The 18,950-nt window shown below is 39.9% G+C and overlaps 1 protein-coding gene across 2 annotated transcripts in view; it reads right to left on the minus strand.

Annotated features, from left to right (window-relative positions):
* galnt7 (UDP-N-acetyl-alpha-D-galactosamine: polypeptide N-acetylgalactosaminyltransferase 7) overlaps window positions 1-18,950 on the minus strand; it is a 69,661-nt gene that overhangs the window by 40,591 nt on the left and 10,120 nt on the right. For both annotated transcript variants that reach the window (XM_007895953.2, XM_042342718.1), the window contains exon 2: window positions 12,922-13,370. In XM_007895953.2, coding sequence (XP_007894144.1) covers window positions 12,922-13,370 — 449 coding nt within the window. The remainder of the gene's footprint in view (window positions 1-12,921; window positions 13,371-18,950) is intronic.

Genomic DNA, 18,950 nt, shown 5'->3' on the forward strand with positions numbered 1-18,950 from the left:
TCTGCATTACTGGATAATAATGACAGTAAATTAAACATAATAGGATTCACCAGTCTGCACTAAAGCTTTTCAGAATAAACAACAAAAGAACAGGAACGTTTATTTTAGACTATTCATTAGGAGGAACTTCTTCGCAAGGTGGTAGTGAGAATGTGAAAGTTACTGCCTGAAACTGATTGAAGCAAATAGCATCAATATATTTATATTTATATAATACTAATCCTTGCATTTGATATAGCCTCATCACATTTTTGAGATGTGTCAAAGTGTTTTCAAGGAACGTACTGTAAAGTGAGGCAATTTTGTTTTAAGAGTAAACTTGATACATACATGAGGAAGAAGGAATAGAAAGGGGAATAGGAGGGAATGGGGATTGGGTTGAGCATAAAAGGTGGCAGAATGACCCGTTTCTGTGCTGCATCAATCTATATAAATATCACCTTCAACTTCAAGTTGCACATATAATATAGAAATCTACTTGTGGCACAGAATTACTGAGCAGTATCTATACAAGTGGTTTGAGTACACATTTTTGAAAGGAACCCTGTTTTTTTTCCCTCCAATTCCAATTGTGAACTGGCAGTGAATATGGCTTATAGCCTAGGCCAATAGAAAAGTGCAGCTGCAATTTTCCTATGGAATCCGCCCTCTGCTACAAACCTGCTATAAATGTAGTTTCTGGCCCCGGGCCTTTGCGTTGTTTATCTGACGTTAATGTGGGTGGGGTGGCTCTGGATGCACATCCGTGGTGCAGCGCAAGCGGGAAATGGGCTTCGCTCCACTTGGAGACCCCACTGTTTTGATTGTCTTTGTGTGTGTCTCTCCCTATGTGTTTGTGTATGTGAGTGTCTCTATGTGAGTATGTCTGAGTGTGATCTATCTATGTGTTTGTGAATGTCTCTATGTGAGTAGGTCTGTGTGTCTCTGTATGTTTGTGAATTTCTTTGTGTGTGTGTCTGTCTCTCTATATATGTTTGTGAGTCTGTGTGAGTCTCTCTCTCTGTGCTTGTGAGTGTCTATGTGAGTGTCTGTGTCTCTATGTGTTTGTGAATGTCTGTGCGAGTGAATCTCTATGTTTGAGTGCCTATGTGAGTGTGTGTCTCTCGCCCTCTGTTTGTGAGTGTATGTGAGTGTGTGTTTCACTCGCTCTGTTTGTGAGTGTCTATGTAAGTCTCTCTATGTGTTGGTGAGTGTCTGTATGAGTGTCTCTCTCCTCTATATGCGTTTGTGTGACTGAATGTGTCTCTCTCTATGTGTTTGTCTCTATATGAGTGTACTCTCTCTCTATATGTTTGTGAGTGTCTATGTGAGTGTTTGTGTCTCTCTCTGTTTGTGAGTGTCTATGTGAGTGTGTTTCTCTCCTCTGTATGTATCTGTTAGTGAGTGTCTATGTGAATGTGTCTGTGTGTGTCTCTCTCTCCTCTATATGTCTGTATGTGTCTCTTCTATGTATGTGTGTGTGTTTCTGAGTGTCTCTGTGTGAATGAGTGTGTGTCTCTCTGAGAATGTGTCTCTGTGTCTGCGAGTGTCTCTCTCTGTGACTGTGAGTCTCTCTCTGTGTCAGTGTGTGTGTGTGTGTCTCTCTCTGTGTGTATTCCATAAGCTATGGAACTCCCTTCCTCAATCCCTTTGCCTTGCCGCCTCTTTCCCCATTTTCAGGTTGGGCCTGAAGACCTTCCTCTTCGACCATACCTATGGTCACCTTCCCCCTCCCCTTGGCTCAGCATCTAGCTCCACTATTGTTAAGCACTGTGGGACGCCGCCCAGCGTGGAGGGCGCTATATAAATGCAAGTTGTTGTTTCTGTGTCTGTGTGCGGTGCTATTCCCTAAGAAGCAGGAGGTGGTGAGCTCCTATAGCCCTGCAGTCAGGACACTGGTGATGAGTGTCTGTTTTTGGGAGGGATTTCCAAACCACTTAGGGCCTGCACTAGTGTCCCGTCCCCCCCGTCCCCCAACTGGACCCAGTTTTTTAATATTATTTTTTGCAACAATCTAATAAGCTTCATTTCCTCATGTTTAGTTTTTATCAATAAAGTGAAAAAATGTAGGTTGACAGTAAAATGTACCTCTATAGCACCAACCAACTCCCCACAATTTTCCGCGAAATTTGTCAAGCTTCCCTGCAATGTTTGGCAAATATTTCCGCACTTTTCTATTTGCTCAGCTTATAGGTACATTTTCAGCGAACAAGAACCTAATTTAGTGAATCAATCGAACAAAGGGATGATGATCCGAAACTAAACAATAAGCTTATATTTAATACACTGCAAAATGTTGTAATGTAGACAAACACAGAAGTCAATTTACACCAGCAATGTCCCACGAATAACAGTTGGAGAATACTGGGAACTACCAACAGAGACCTTGCAAGTGGAACATGTCTATGATAAGCTAATTCTAATGTTAGGAAGACAATCCAGACAGTTGGACTGCACACAGTATCACTCCAATCTGTGAACAAGTGGAGCCACAAGTCTGCTCAGTCTTCTGCTCGTCACCACATGACAGAGCATTCTATTAATGTGGTCCCTGGTGGGTCTGCCATCAAAGTCTGCATGTACCGTGGCTGCAAGCTGTGGAACATAGCACAGAGAAAATCATGTTCACACTTGGGATCAGATGAAAAAAAATATTTTAAAACTGAGCCTGCTGCTTGGAGTGCTCAATCAGTCCTCAATGGTAGGTAAATCCTACTACATTAGTACAGTTACACTGAATATTTTCAGCATAACTGCTCTGGGACCGAAGAGTACACAGTAAGCTTTCAAATGATTGATTTTCTCACCCCTCTGCTGAATGCTGCTCATCCTATCCCCTGCCTCACTCAACCAATAACCGGAAAAAACTGGGTGGGAGTGTAACTGACACTAACTGTAGAGCTCCCATATCTGCCCTATCTGTGGGTTGGGAAGTTAACTGATGCTACCTGAAGATCCCCCACACTGCCTTATTTAAGACATGCATATTCAGCATTGACTTGAACTGTGTGGTTCAGCATCAAACAACAAAACTGTTCCACTAAACAATCAGTTGAGATCCATTTTGACAGTAAATTTTATATTTTACATGTCGAATGGCCTCAGCTATATATATATATATATATATATATATATAGATCCCTCCACTACCCATCCCCACATGCCATTCCCAATGGTGAAGCTAGTCACAACATTGTGTCTTACGGTTTTCTAATCACTGCCTTCTGCTGGTTAGCTGGATAGCAGCTTCTTAGCACATAAAGATTCAAAAAGACGGTATCCTGCCAACCAGCTGCTGAGGTTGAAATCTGCGAGCTGGAACTCCAATGTCTGGCAGCAAAGTGATTGGTGTCAATGGGACAAGATGGACATTTGATGCACTGAATATCAAATGTAGCACTTCACCTGTAAATAACTTGTAAAGAGCCACGTGGCTGACACTGGATACAAATTGGGAAAGTGTTCCATTCCTAATGTGAAATGTAAACTTAACGATTGTTGTTAACACATATTTATTCCATACCAGTCAGTTTAGGTTTGCAAAGTTATCTTACATTAAAATTATCTTTTTATTTGACCGGCTCCATGGAATTCTAATCAACACACAATCTTATTTCAGAAGAGTCAGAAGGTTGCGGCTTCATATTAGTTCACACTTTAATACTGCATCGTCAACGGTGCCATCTCCTGAATGAAATGTGAAACTGAGGTCCCATGTTCCCTATTCAAAACGAGGGGTTTCTCTACCTGTCCTCCATATTAAGTGGTCATTCCACTTGTTTAGGTCTCTGCTGTGCATATAATGGCTCCCACATTTGTCTGCAAAGAAGCTATTGCATATGACAATAATTATTATGAAGCACTCTGAAATGTTTTGACTTTAAAGGCACTATTTTATATAAATGAAAAATCTTCTTTTATTTGTGTAAAAAAAATTGCACTGTGTGTACATTTATTCACAATAAACTGCATAAACTGTGGGTGTGCATAGTACCTGCACACGACCCATCGTACTACAAAGAATCAACTTGCATCAAACATTACAAGTGAAACAAACTCCCTTTATGTTTTCAAATTAAACTGTAGGTCATGTTAAATGCACAGTTAAACATTCATTAAGTTCATGATTTCTAGTAATGTTACTGCAGATTCTGCTGTATGGTTAACCTTGCAACCTGGTTATATACCAAAAGAGGGCACTAGTGAATAATTTATCTGCAATACATTTGCATTTACGCCTAGGACTAATTTTTTTTCCACAGATAAGGAACTTGTAAAGAAGAGTAGGTCTGTTTTGGTGATATTTACAGATAGGTTACTGGTGGTACATTTCAATTTAATATATTCATTGAATCCCAGAATTTAAATTTATCTCAGAAATAAATATAGTGTACTTGAGTTCTGGGAGCTGAGCTGGGAGATGTGGCTAATGTCAAGTGTGTTCTGGGACTAAAGGTCTGATCACTGGAAGCATACTGAAGTTGACATTGTAAAATTAACTTTGCACTAATAAACTGGTACAATCTGGAATAGAATAGCAGAACATTCTGTACACATTTTAAAGTATATTCAAGAACTAAATGTGTAAATTCAATAGAGAATTTTGAATTTATTACAACACACAAAAGGGGGAGGGAAACAGAACAAGGACCACTTGTTATTAAGTAAACAAAAGTAATAAATCATTTATTGTCTTTGTGATTACTGATTTATAAAATTTGAGAGGAACATCAGTTTTCGATCCAACCAACTACTGTCCAGCTCCTTTGTGCTAAGCGCTTTGAGACGTCTCAATGACGTGATAAGGTGCTATATCGAATGCAACGATTATTATTATTATGCAGGTATTGTCCAACATTCTGGTTGCCGAGGACCGGATGCCGGATTTAAGAAAGATCTGCGGGGCGCACAAGCAATATTTTCTCTTCCAGAAACATAACCATAAGAGTCATATAGAAATCCTATTTTTTTAATTATGCAATGGTATTACTTCATTTCACTATACTCAGTTACAATACAAACCTTAAATAGTGTAAAAATTCATACACATTTTTAAATATTTCATTAATAAAAGTATATATATGCTAGAATAATCATTAAATTATTCAGGCACCACAAAACACTTCTCCTCTCGGGAATTTCTAACTTATTTCCTTGAGAATTATGGTACAAAATAAAGCATCTCAGTGGCGGTCAAAACATTTCTTGGGGGGCGGGCAAAGAATACAGGTAATGGAGTGTCAGCCTAGATAGTCCTGATTGGGTGAATGCCCTTTCCTCATCCCCTTATCTTCTAAAAAGTAAAACAAGGTAAGTTCTTTTGTGATTAATTTGTAAACATCCCTGAATGTGTAATTCCCCTCCTCGAATTCAAGATCCTCATCCTCACCTACAAGGCCATTCACGGCCTCGCTCCCTCCTACCTCTCCGACCTACTATCCCCCTACCTACCTGCCTGTACCCTCCGTTCCTCTGGCTCCGGTCTGCTCCACGTCCCCCGCCCCAACCGCCCTACCATTGGTGGTCAGGCCTTCAGCCTCTCAGCCCCGAGGCTCTGGAACTCCATCCCCCAGTGCCTTCGCCGCTTCCTCCCTTTCCTCCTTCAAGGCCGGTCTCAAGACCTTTCTCTTTGACCGTGCCTTCAGCTCCCCTCTCGACTCTCTACCCCCTCCTCGCTCCGTCCCTTCCCTCCGCTCACCCTGACCATTTCCCCCCTGCTCGGGTCCCGACCCAACTGTCTTGGGATATCCTCCTGACGTGAAAGGCGCTCTATAAATGAAATCTTGTTGTTGTAAATTATTAACGCTAACTGCAGTTAAAACAGTGACCTTTCCCACATAAGAAGCTGCTGCATTTACACACCTTCCAGATAACTGGTCTTTCAGGATGTTCTTGTTATATGTATTATTCACACATTGACATACGTTTTCAAGTAGACAAATGTACACACCCAGTACTTATCAATACGTGGAGGCGGGATAATATATACTGTAAAGTGTAGTGATAGTGACTGTATATTTAAGCAAACATGACAGGCCATTTGTGCACAGTAATGTCCCCAGAGATAGTTTTGTTGAAAGAAACACTTTTTCCTATAACAAGTTATTGTTTCATCCCTACGTCTGGAGACGTCAAGTTAAACATTGCCTGTGCCATTAGCTACCATTACCTTCTCAGTGTAAGTGAGCCATTTTAGGTGGTGACTACATTCCCACATGGAAGGGAAAAATGTAGCCAGAAAATGAAGTTGCAATTCCCAACTTTGGAAATAATTACACATGGCGTCCCGTTCTCAAGACTCAACTTATTTTCTTGGGATGCGGTTCATTTTCCAATTCTGATTTTATTTTACCAAAATTCTCTGGGTTTTCAATCCTGTGAACATAAACTGAGCTTCTCTCACCAGCCTCTTGTACACAGCAATACCAGAATGATCAACTTGTCATATCCATTGCTTTTGCAAATAAACAACAATTAAAACACTACAATATATCATTGGGATCAAATTTATGATATTCCTAAACACACTCTTAATTGAAGTATGCTTCTTCTACATAGTGCACAGTCCATCTATTTGTGCTTCATTCATAAAGCAGCCATTAGAGAGTGGACCCAGCCAACCAAGCTGTAATGGGGTTTTTATCTCTCCTCTTAAAAAATCCCAGTTGCTTCTACAGCTGTTTACACACATTTCCACATTTTCGCAACACTCAAAGCAAAAAAACTTTTCAAGTTATTAATTCTATTAGAGAACTACGTTTCCTTACTGATTTTAAACTCTAGCATATCAACATATTACAGGAAAATTTAACTTTAGCGGCTGGTAGATTTCAACACTAATATGCAATATAGATGTGATTGCAGTTCATTCAATCAATGGTTGCTCTCAGAAGACAGAAACATCCCTTTGGAAAATGCAAATCTACAACAGATAAAATAAAACCAAATTAGCCCAAGCAAACTAGATACTGAAGGGCTTCACTGTTCATTATGCTCAAATTGTTTAAAGCCTATTTATGTTTTATAGTTTCTCTTTGTATAAATTCAGCTGCATTTAAAAAAAAACCTGCCTTAAAAGCATGCAGATGTATTACTAATGTAGAAAATTATTTATTTTCTTGAGGCAGAATATGTAACACAATAAGCAAGAACTAGATTCTATCTCAAATCTAGTAAATCTGTAGTAAGAGTATAACCACATTTCGTTGCGCATCTGCACATGGATCACAGACATGCTGCCATTGAAATTAATAATCTTTTTCATACTAGGAGAAATTGCAGATTATGGGCAAAAATAACTTTAGTTAGGGCAGAGAAATCAGAAAGCTTATTCTGGGATAAGGAAAAACTTATTCTGGGATACAAATTGGTAAATCCTGAATTGTCCATAGCCAAATGTATTCTTCAACAAATTTGCATTCAACTTTATGTAAATTTCTGAACTCTGAAGGAAGTGTTCTCAGCATCAATGAAGAGTATACTGCAAATAGTTTGTGAAGCCACACAAATCGGCATTTTGTATCAAATTTGCTACTTGCTCTTCCCCAACTTTACTGCAAATGTTGACAAACGCACTCACACGAACACAAGTTTGTTCGAGATAAAAAGGCCCTTTGATCCATTTGATCTCATTCCTCAATACCTAGAAAGTGCCTTTTCCAAAACTCCTTTCATGAAAGCATTCAATTTATTACATTGCTACATCTTCTGGAAAGAAATATCTTTAGTCATCAAAACATCTTAAAATTCTTCACAGAATTTTACTATAAAGTGTGACTGTGCATTTGTAGGAAAACACAGCACATAATTGATGCACAGCATTATCCCACAAATAGCCATGAAGTAAATGACCAAATTTATCTGAAGATGACAATCGGAGAAATTCCCTTCTCCTTGGATCAGTGATATAGATTCTTTAACGTCAACTTTATTAGAACCACAAACAATTAGCAATTAATTTAATGCTTCTAAACTGGGATGATTCTATGAAAAAAAGGCAGAATTGAGACACAGCAGTATCTCTAGCCCTAATTAAGATTTAATTTGGGATACAATCTACATATTTTGGAATTAAAGCTATCAAAGGAATATTCGCTCTCAGAAACTCAAAGAATTGATAATAAAAGAGAAAGCATCCAACGGCATAAATTTCCATATATGCAGATTCTCTTGGATCACTGAGAATGTTGAGATGCAGCTGCATGCAGTTTAAATTCCTGGCAACCCCAGCAATTGTGGTTCTATTCCAGTCAATCTTGTGCAAGGCTAAAGATTTGACCAGACATCTTCAAAACAATGAAGGCTGGTCAACCATATGGTCCAGGCCATCCTCATTCACTTTTCCAATCACCTGAATCCAGAAGCAAGAGATGAATTTTCTCTAAAACCTGAAAGCATTGATTCATGCCGGTACACTTTTCTGTGATTTTCTGGTATCTGAGTTGTCATTATTCACTTACAGCTTTCTGATAAAAAAGAACATTAGAATCATAGAATTATACAAGCACAGAAGGAGACCTTTCAGCCCATCGATCCCGTGCCAGTTCTTGAATGAGCTATCCAAATTAATCCCACTTCCTGCTCTCTCCCCATAGCTTTGCAAATTTGTCCTCCCCAAATATCTATCCACTTCTCTCTTGAAAGTTGTTATTGAATCTGCTTCCACCACTCTTTCAGGCGGTGCATTCCAGATCTGAACAATTCACGGTGTGAAAAAAATTCTCCTTATCTCCCCTCTGGATCTTTTGACAACTATCTTAAATCTATGTCCTCTGGTTACCGACCCACCTGTCAGTGGAAACAGTTTCTCCCTGTTCACTCTATCAAATCCCCTCATAATTTTTAAAATGTCTATTAAATCTGCCCTTACCCTTCTCTGTTCCAAGGAGAACAATTCTAGCTTTTCTAGTCTCTCCATATAATTCAAGTCCCTCATTCCTGGTACCATCCTGGTAAATTTCATTGTGCCTCAACTGAATCTATTCTTACCAAACAGCTATTAATGTCGCATCTGAAGGATGGCATCTCCTACAATGCAGTGTTCGGGGAACATTGCATTGTCAGAAGTGCTGTCCTTTGGATGAGATGTTAAACTGAAGTCCCGTCTTCCTGTTCAGGTAGATGTTAAAGAACCCATTTCACCACCTAAAAAAAGAGAATTTCTCTAACAATTCCCCAGATAAAATTGGTCAGTTACTTCATGTCTGTATGTGGGACATTGCTGTGGGCGAATTTGCTGTCAGGTTTCCAAACCAATATGCAGTTACTACCCTTCACAGTAACATCCTGTGAAGGGCTTTGAGATGTCTCAACAACTTAAGGTGCTATATGAAATCGAAGGATTATTATTATTATTGAAGTGGCAAGCTAGACTGTGACTTCAAAGTCTCAACGTGGCTGTCAATGATCTTAGATAACATTATAGCCGATGAGGAAAAAAGGATACCCGGAAAAAAACTGGGAAGATCAGAGATTTTAAACTGTGATGACTGGGAATGTGCTATGAATGACAAGTGACAACACCATTAATAGAGTAGCCAGAGGCCTAATAGAAAGCAGCAATAAGAGGGACTGCTGCAGATTTAATCACTTTAAAACTCAGTCTTTGACTGTCTTTCCTGATCATACCTGGGCACCTCTTACTTTCCAGGTTGTTTACTGGGCTGATTAAGTGTTGAATTGCTTTTCCAAATTGCTCATGTTGAAGTAATTGTTCTACTAATATGCTGCAGCAATATCTATAAGAACAAGATGCACTCCTGCAATGTTCTGCTGCTGTGATTAATCATTATACCTTTATGTCAGGGAGTAAGCAGAGTGCTCTTACAGATTAACTTGATTTTGCTCAATTAATAATAATAATAATAATACTTGCATTTGATATAGCGCTTTTCACGTCGGGAGGACATCCCAAAGCGCTTCACAGAATACACTGTAAAGTGAAATGACTGTATATTTTGTGGGCGAAACGCAGCAGCCAATTGCACACAGCAGTGTCCCACAAACAGTCATGGATTAAGTGACCAATTTTTTTTATTCACGAAAAAAAACGATCCACCCATCAACTAACAACCGGGGTTCCTACTTACTGCTAGAGGCGTGTGGAGCAAGGAAACTTGTCCAGGAATCAAACCCAGGTCTCTCGCCTGCGAGGCGAGTGCTCTAACCACTGAGCTACAGGACTCAGTATCCATAAGGATTATTATTTTTCATTATAATTTTTTTTAAATTCGGATTTGAGCACATAGTGTAGATTAACAACACACTGCAGTACCAGAGGAGTGCTGCATTATTAGGGATGCCGTTATTTGGGTGAGACATTGAACTGAGATCCCATCTGTCTGTTCAGTGGACGTGATAGATCCCATGCCACTGTTTGGAAATAAACAGAAGTTGCATTCAGTATTCTGATCAACATCGTTTAGATTCACTGATCATTCACTTTAGGATTATTTGTGGATTCTTGCTATGCCCAAAATGGCTGCCATGGTTAGCTACAAACACAGTTATAACATGACATGAATTATGTCAATGTCTTGAGATTTTTTAATGTTATTGGACTTTATTTAAATGCAAGGATTATTATTGGCCAGATCTGATATAAACAGTTAGAGAAAGCCCTTTGGGCAGTGGAACTGAATTATTTTATTGTGAGTGAGGATTATTTTACTTATACAACTTCAAAAAACATTACTCTCCTTTTCAGGGTTTTGAAGCAAGTTGAGATATCTTCCTGATGTAAAAGCCACTACATGTAAATTGTTCTTTATTTATTTCTCGATTCTGTAAATCCTTCCATTTTATATAACGCCTTATCATGTCATCAAGACATCTTCAAAATGCTTCACAGAATATACTGTAAAGTGAATTGACTGTATAAATTGCCACCTCTTAAAAGGAATATGCTCAAATTGCCTACCTGCAGGATAGTTGCGTTTCGCCTAGAAAGTTTACAGTCAATTCACGTTACACGAAAATTCTGTGAAGCGCTTTGAGATGTCTCCAAGACGTGATAAGGCGCTATATCAAATGCAAGGATTTCTATTATTACCTTGCCCCAGGTGAACAGAAGAAATTGCCCTGGATGGATGAAAGACTCATATTTTGCCTCACAATCTTGCCCAAGTTTGGGAGTTGCGTAAAGAGGTACCATTCTTGTTTGGTAGAAAATCACTGTTGCAATATAATGGTTCCAGCCCAACTGCTCAAGGAGTTCACTCCTTCTAATCCTTCTGCTTAGGTACAGGAATGAGTATGCCACTCTTAAGCCTGATCTGAGTTTTTTAACAGGATTTTTTAAAAAAACTTACTCACTTTACATAATACCTTATATTTTAGATACTCCAGACGAGACGCTATCTGCGAAAAAGGGTATTATTTATTGTCAATGCAAGTTATTGTTGTTATTTCCAAGTATTATATATTTTTAAAATGCCCCAATTAATTATGCATTAATTAATGCATAATTTTATAAACTGCTCATAAAATAAGTCATTAAACTTAGTTAAATAAAACTCTTTGTAATGAGGATTCCATCACAATTCAATCAGCAGAATTAACGAGTTCTCTTTTTAAAACACACATAATTGTGAGGATGTGGAATTGGCTGGGGTCTAAGCACCGTGGTATGTCCTCCTGATGTGAAAGGCACTATACAAATGTAATTTGTTGTTATCATTCTTGTTATGTGGGAAATCACTGTAGTAATTGAGGTTAGGAATGCCTTTTGCATCAGCTTGGCTTAGTAGCACTCTCACCTCTGAATCAACCTCACCCTGTTCCACTGGCTCCCCATCCCCCAAAGGATAGAGTTCAAAATCCTTGTCCTTGCCTTCAAAGCCTTCCACAGCCTTGTTCCTTCCTACCTGTGTGACCTGCTAACACCGTATAAACCTGGCCGTCCCTCCGCTCAGCAAGCTCCCGCCTGCTCCAAGTCATCCACACGGCCCACCATTGGCGGTCGGGCCTTCAACCTCTCTGCCCCCACCCTTTGGAACTCCATCCCAGTCCCTTCACCTTGCTCCCTCCCTTGCCTCCTTCAAGGCGCATCTCAAGACCCTCCTCTTCACCCGCACATTCGGCCACCCTCTACCCCTACCTTCCCTGCTCAGGTACAAATCCCTGACTGTCCAGCACCTTGGGATATCCTCTCGGCATGAAAGGAGCTACACAAATGTAATTTGTTGTTGTTATGGGTTCAAGCCCTAAAGCCAGGACTTTGAACTCAGTGTTTAGGCTGACACTTCAATGCAAGGCTTGGGGGAGCGCCTCATTGTTGGATGACTGGTCCTTTGTATGAGATGTTAACTGAGGTACTTTCAGGTAGACACTGAAGATGCCATGCTACTACTCAAAGAGAAGGGAGTTACTCACAGTGTTTTGGGCAGCAATCCCCCCAGATAAAATTGGTCATTCAGTTAATGTCTGTTTGTACTACATTGCTGTGCACAAATTGGCTGCCAAGTTCACCTACAAGATACAGTCACTAGACTTTACAGTAAATGTTGTCAAGTGTATTGAGGCATCCTCCCAACGTGAAAGGCAATTTTAGATAGATATCTAAATTAATTTTGATAATTATGGGAAAAGACAGGATTCCTGATCAACATCCTCCTGTGAAGTACACATTTACTGTGAGGCATGAGGTAGGGTTTGGCTCAGTGCTGACGCTCCCCCTATGGTCAAAGGTTTTGTCAATGCCAACTATCTAAGCTGATGCATGAAGAATGATTGCTTGGGCAAGGTACTGAAGGTTTGCTGCCACCTTTGGAAAAGAACCTCAGCAAGAGTCAGCAACATCCAGAGAAAAGGGGAATATAGGAAGGGGGAGGGGGGGGGGGGGGGAAGAGGGAAAGCAATGCTTAATTGCAGAAATGCTTATTAAAAATAAACAAATTACAATTCAGGATAACAATAGCAATTTAAGTTAACAAGGGTACTCACTCTTCATGTCTCAAGTCATTAATACTTCGGTCCAGAGAGATCATATCACTAGCCACCATGTTGAAACCAAACTCTTTGATACTTGCTTGAATGGTGTCTTTATACTCAGGACCCAATACAAAAGGCTTTGCTCCTTCTCCAGGACCACCGATAACACCAGGAGGTTCTGGCTCTTTGGGCTCAAAGTTCCCCAGGACACCATACCTCAGCACAGGATCCGAGTAAACATGTTTCTGTGGTTTGAAGGTGAGGTACTGTTTCTGTATTGCATTTTGTTGGTTATTGCCACCAGGTTGTGGTACATTTTTATTTTTCAGTCGAATAGATTCTAAGTCTACTTCCACTCCTTCAACGTGAGGCCAAGGAACAACAGGCTGAAATCTGTCATTGCCAAGAATATGTCCATTACCTTGAACGTTTGGCAGGTGGTTGTTGATATCTCTTCCTGGCTAAAATGAAAAGCATATGATATAAACAATTAAAAACATATACTATCAATTATTTCACATTAATATATGCGATGCAACAAATACTGTGGAGAAACTATAGGGAACTGCATAGTGCATCTTAAATGGCTTGTCTCTTGATTGGAACTCCTTTAGTCGTGCTTTCAGCCACTATGCCCCGAAGCTCTGGAACACTCTCCCTCAATGCCCTCCGCCTTGGCCCCTCGCTCCTCTTTTTCCAAGTCCCACCTGAAAACCTTCCTTTTCGACTGTGTTTATGGTCACCTCCCTCCAGCTCGGAATCAGGCTCCGCCACTGTTGAGCACTCTAAGACACTACCCTGTGTGGAGGGTACTATATAAGTGCAAAGTGGTATTGTTGCTGTTAGACTATATAACAAATTATTTGGAGCAAAATTTGCTCCAAATTATCGAATTTATATAAACATAAACTTTGAATATGATTATGTTCAGAGCCCAGTTTACTTTTGTCTTATACATGCATTTGTTACAAGAATTCATTTTGCACCAAATCGAGATTTACAGTGGCACTTCTCAGCCAATTGTAGCTTCACATTCGAATTTGCAGACATTTTTCTATATTACTCATTCAGAGAACCGTGCATACAACTGCAAGATTCTGTGGTTTCATGGAATTACACAGAATGATACAGCACAAAAACAGGCCATTTGCCCACTATTATAGGCCATGTTGGTGTTTACACTACACAAATGTGGAGTCCTGTAGCTCAGTGGTTAGAGCAATCGCCCTGCAAGTGAGACACCTGGGTTAAATTCCAGGCAGGGAGAAACCTTGGGCAAGTTTCCTTACTCCACACGCCTAATAATAATCCCTCCAAAAACAAAAAAAATAATAAATTGGTCATTTTCAATCCACGACTGTTTGTGGGATACTGCTGTATGCAATTGGCTGCCATGTTTCGCCCACAAATATACGGTCAATTCACTTTACAGTCTATTCCGTGAAGCGCTTTGAGACGTCGAGAAGACGTGAAAAGCGCTATATCAAATGCAAGCATATTATTATATTATATAAATGCCTCCACTGGTCATATTGCCCTCTATTCCCTTCTCCCTCAAGTATACAAGTTCCCTCTTTAATACATTGGCATTTATTGCTTCAACCACAGGTTCTGACAGTGAATTCCACATACTCAGCATAAAGAAATTCCTCCAAACTACCTTTTTGATCTGCTACTAGATATCTTATATTTATGACCCCCTCGTTTTGGACTCACCAATATGTGGAAATAAGTATCAACATCCACTTTATCAAACAATCTTAAACCCCTCCAGCAGATCCTCTCTCAATCACGTCACATCAACCCTTCCGCCATTTTTGTTGTTGTTGCCTCTTCTCTCCCCTTTTTCAAGTCCCACCTGAACACCTTCCTTTTTGGCTGTGCTCACGGCACCACCACCCCCACCCCACCCCCACTGGCTCGGAGTCAGGCTCCGGCGCTGTTAAGCGCTCTGCGCAGAGGGTGCTATATAAGTGCAAGTTGTTGTTGATACTAGTCAGAAAAGCTCCAACCTGTCCAATAGCCTTATCAATTCATCCTTGGTAACACATCCTTGTAAATTTATACCATACTCTCGCCAATGCTCCAGCATTTCAAACAGTTACAATTGAAACATTTTGGCTGGCAAATGCTCTGAAGTGTGAACTTTATGTTTTATTCCAATACAATACTACAGTATATTCTGTGAAGCACTTTGAGAAGTCTAGAAGATGTGATAAGGTGTTACATCAAATGCAAGGAATATTATTATTATAAGAGGCTTGAAAGAAATAGTATCATCTGCATATATCATTGTAGAAGAAAACAAGTTATCAAAAAAAAGTATTAAAAACCAAATCAAAATAAATCTTAGGTTAAGCATATGACGAATTTTTATGAACTCATTTAAACTGGAAAGAGACTAAGCCAATAATAATTCCTTGTCTAAAAAAAAGATTTTTACAGTAACAATAAGATCATTCAAAATTTTGCACTGCCAAACGAAGATCAAGATTTTATTAACTGCATATTATATTTCTAAATGTTATTTGCTGGATGCTCTTGATAATATATTACAAGTTACAGAAGTCGCCAATCTCTCTTGATATGTGTGGGGGCCAGAATCTCTTGCAATATGAACATTGATGAAACTAAAGCACCTTGTTGTATAATGGGATTGTTCATCCAGACAGATTGCTGAAGAGGGTGGAACTGAGACACCAGATAAGGAGGTGATAATGGTAAAGTGATTAGTCCTTTTGACTCTGAAAAGACGGACTAATCATCAGAAAGGCAAAATACTGCAGATGCTAGAAATCTGAAATAAAAACAGAACTCACTGGAAACACACAGCAGGTCAGGCAGCATCTATGGAGAGAGGAAAGTAAGTCAACGTCTCAGGTCAATGACCTGGCTAAAGGCTAAATTGATCTTTAGTGGTAGAACCAGATAACATTAATAATACAATGTCAGCTAGTAGGATTGCTAATTAATATTCCAGTAACAATCACAGGAGTCATAACAAGAGGTTGATTTATGACTTTAGGAAGCCCAATTACTGGAGCTCTGGAACAATAATTTTTAGGAAGGCTAATTTTTAGGAAGGCAAGCAACTGCATCTACTTCGAGCAAAATTTGTTTAGTGTAACTTCCTTGATTCGCTTATTTTGTTGTGAGCCGGATTGGGGGTGGAGGGGGAGACAGAGACAAAAAGGATAACAAGTTAAATTAGATGTGGAATGGGAAATAAAATAATCTACTTACTTTATAATGGTGTAGGGATGTGTTATAAGCATATTTGTACCTTTTAATATGTTTTTGAAACTCTGTCCAGCGCCTTGGGACGTCCTCCCGACGTGAAAGGTGCTATACAAATGTAATTTTGTTGTTGTTTTCTTTTAATAACAAAACCTGCAAAAATTGCATTTTAATGGGGAAGACCCACAAGTGAAAGGTGGGAGGAGGTGGCTGAGCAAGAGTGAGAGATGGGACAGAGGGGAAGATAGACAGACAAAGAGGGTGGAAATGGAAACTTTTCTTTAAAAAAGTTAGACTACAGAACTGTATAAAAACAGTTCAGTCGATTAATTTAGATAGCAAGCTGCAATACCTGCCTCTAATATATGAAAAAATACAGCCAATCAGACCTTATAGCAGTTATACACACATGAAGAAGGGTACACGAGGGAGTAAATGGAGGCAGGTGGCACATAAACAAGTTGTGCCCCAAGGCCAATTTCAGTGCTGTACAATCTATGTAAATACCCTATTTGAAACTGGAGCACTTCCCATTTCCAGAATAATGCAGCAAAGGACCATGATAATCTTCACAGAGTGGTATTAAGCAGGTTCTATAAGACTTTAGGTATATTTAGTTGGACATTGGTTTGTGTGGAAGTGAATTACATTGAAATCTGCTTATTTTTCCACACCAATTTTTAATCTATCCTGCTGTCGCACTGTTGAACAAACCTTGTACACGTTGATATGTAACATAAATAGCAACAATTCAATAATCAATACAATAAGAATAACAGGTAGTTATATGATTAGGAAATACAACCATGTTGTTTGATAGAATGCATCAGCAGGGAGAAAATTATATGAGCTTTCAAACACAATATAGCACATTCAAGTGACTTTAGCACAAAATAAGAATCAATATGCAGAAGCAAAATACATTAAAATGTATAATTGAACTGAAAAGAGTTCTCCTGTCCCAATTCTAGCTGTTGTTGCTCAGTGGTTAGAGCTCTCGCCTCGCAAGTTAGAGACCTGGGTTTGATTCCCAGCAGGGCGAAATGTTAGGCAAGTTTCCTTACTCCAAATGCCTCTGGTTATCTAGTAGTAAGTAGGAACCTGGTTGTTAGTTGATTGGTGGATTGCTTTTCTGCGAGGAATAATTCCTTCAAAAAAAATAATAACAATAAATTGGTAACTCAATCCAAGACTGACAAAAGCAGAGATTAACAGATATAGTTTTTTTTTTAAAAATCACAAAATCCAATTAGTTTTCTAGTTCTCTGCTTTGATTCTAGAATGTGGTTCCACGGGAGCTGGGTACCCTCTGGTACCCTCTGGTACCCTCTGGTACTTTCGCAGCATGCAACAGCTCACTCAACCATAAGGGGTAGTTAGTAGGAACCCCTCTCTTTTTGGTAGGGATTTTTACCCTGGAAACCAATCCGACTAACAACCAATAACCAACTAATCGACTAACAAACAAGTTCCTACTAACTGCTAATTAAACAGATGTGTGGAGTAAGGAAACCAGCATCAAATTCTCTCTACTTTAGTCAGTACATCAACTAAAATTGGATTCAGTAGTCACCAGTCTCATTTAACAAAGTTGGTGCCTTTCTGCTTGCCAATACAACAATAAAAAAATTACATTTGTATAGCGCTTTTCACAGCGGGAGGACGTCCCAAGGCGCTGGACAGTCAGTGTTTCAGACCCGAGCTGAGGGTCGGGTTTGGGGAGGGTGGAGGCAGGGAAGCAGGGAGATCGAAAGCACGGTCGAAGAGGAGGGTCTTGAGATGGGTCTTGAAGGAGGCGAAGGAGGCAAGGGAGGGGGCGAGGTGGAGGGACTGTGGGATGGAGTTCCAGAGGGTGTGGGCAGAGTGGCAGGAGGCCCACTACCAACGTTGGGGCGGGCGAGGCGGGGGACATGAAGCAGGCCGGAACTCGCTGAGCGGAGGGAGCGGGCAGATGGTAGGGGGAGCGAGGTCATGGAGGGCTTTGAAGGTAAGGACCAGGATCTTGACTGTATCCTCTGTGCGATAGGAAGCCAGTGGAGTCGGCTGAGGATGGGGGTGATAGGGTCACGTAGCCTGGTGCGGGAGAGGACACGGGCTGCAGAGTTCTGGATGATCTGCAGCCTATGGAGGGAGGAATTGGGAGGCCGACAAGCAAGGAGTTTGCATAGTCAAGCCTTGATGTTATAATAATAATCTTTATTATTACAATTCTAAATATGAATTATTATTAATATATAGTATTATTATAATTATGAATGCGTGTATGAGGTTTGGCGGCCTGCGGTGTGAAACAATGGCGGAGTCGGGCGATGTTGCGGAGGTGGGGGAAGGCAGAACGGGTCATGGCATGGTAGGAAGGATAGTTGAGGGTCAAACAAGAACCAAGTTTCTGGACTGGCTTAGCAAGGTGGAGTGTGCATCCATGGATGGTGATACTGTCAGCGTCTGAGATGAGCATGTGAGATGCTTCCTTATTGCTGTGCAATGATACTTGCAAACATTTGCTTCATTAGCATTTTTTAAAATTCCCTGATGCCTGTTGCACAATGAAGTGCATATTATCTTTGCACTTTTATGCCAAGATGTAATATCATTTATCTACTCAATTGCTAAGAGACCAAACAATATTTCTTACTTCTAAACTTCTGCATTTTCTGAAATGTTGTCTACAAGCATAAACACTTTATTAACAGAATACTCAATCTAATTAATATTATAAATAGCAGCAATCTCAGTGGCAATCACTGTTGGTCACGGCTGATTTTATCTAGCCAATGAATCATCCAATTTGCAGTTTCATCTTC

The sequence above is a fragment of the Callorhinchus milii genome, unplaced genomic scaffold (assembly GCF_018977255.1).
Source record: "Callorhinchus milii isolate IMCB2004 unplaced genomic scaffold, IMCB_Cmil_1.0 Scaffold1, whole genome shotgun sequence".
Taxonomy (NCBI): Eukaryota; Metazoa; Chordata; class Chondrichthyes; order Chimaeriformes; family Callorhinchidae; genus Callorhinchus; species Callorhinchus milii.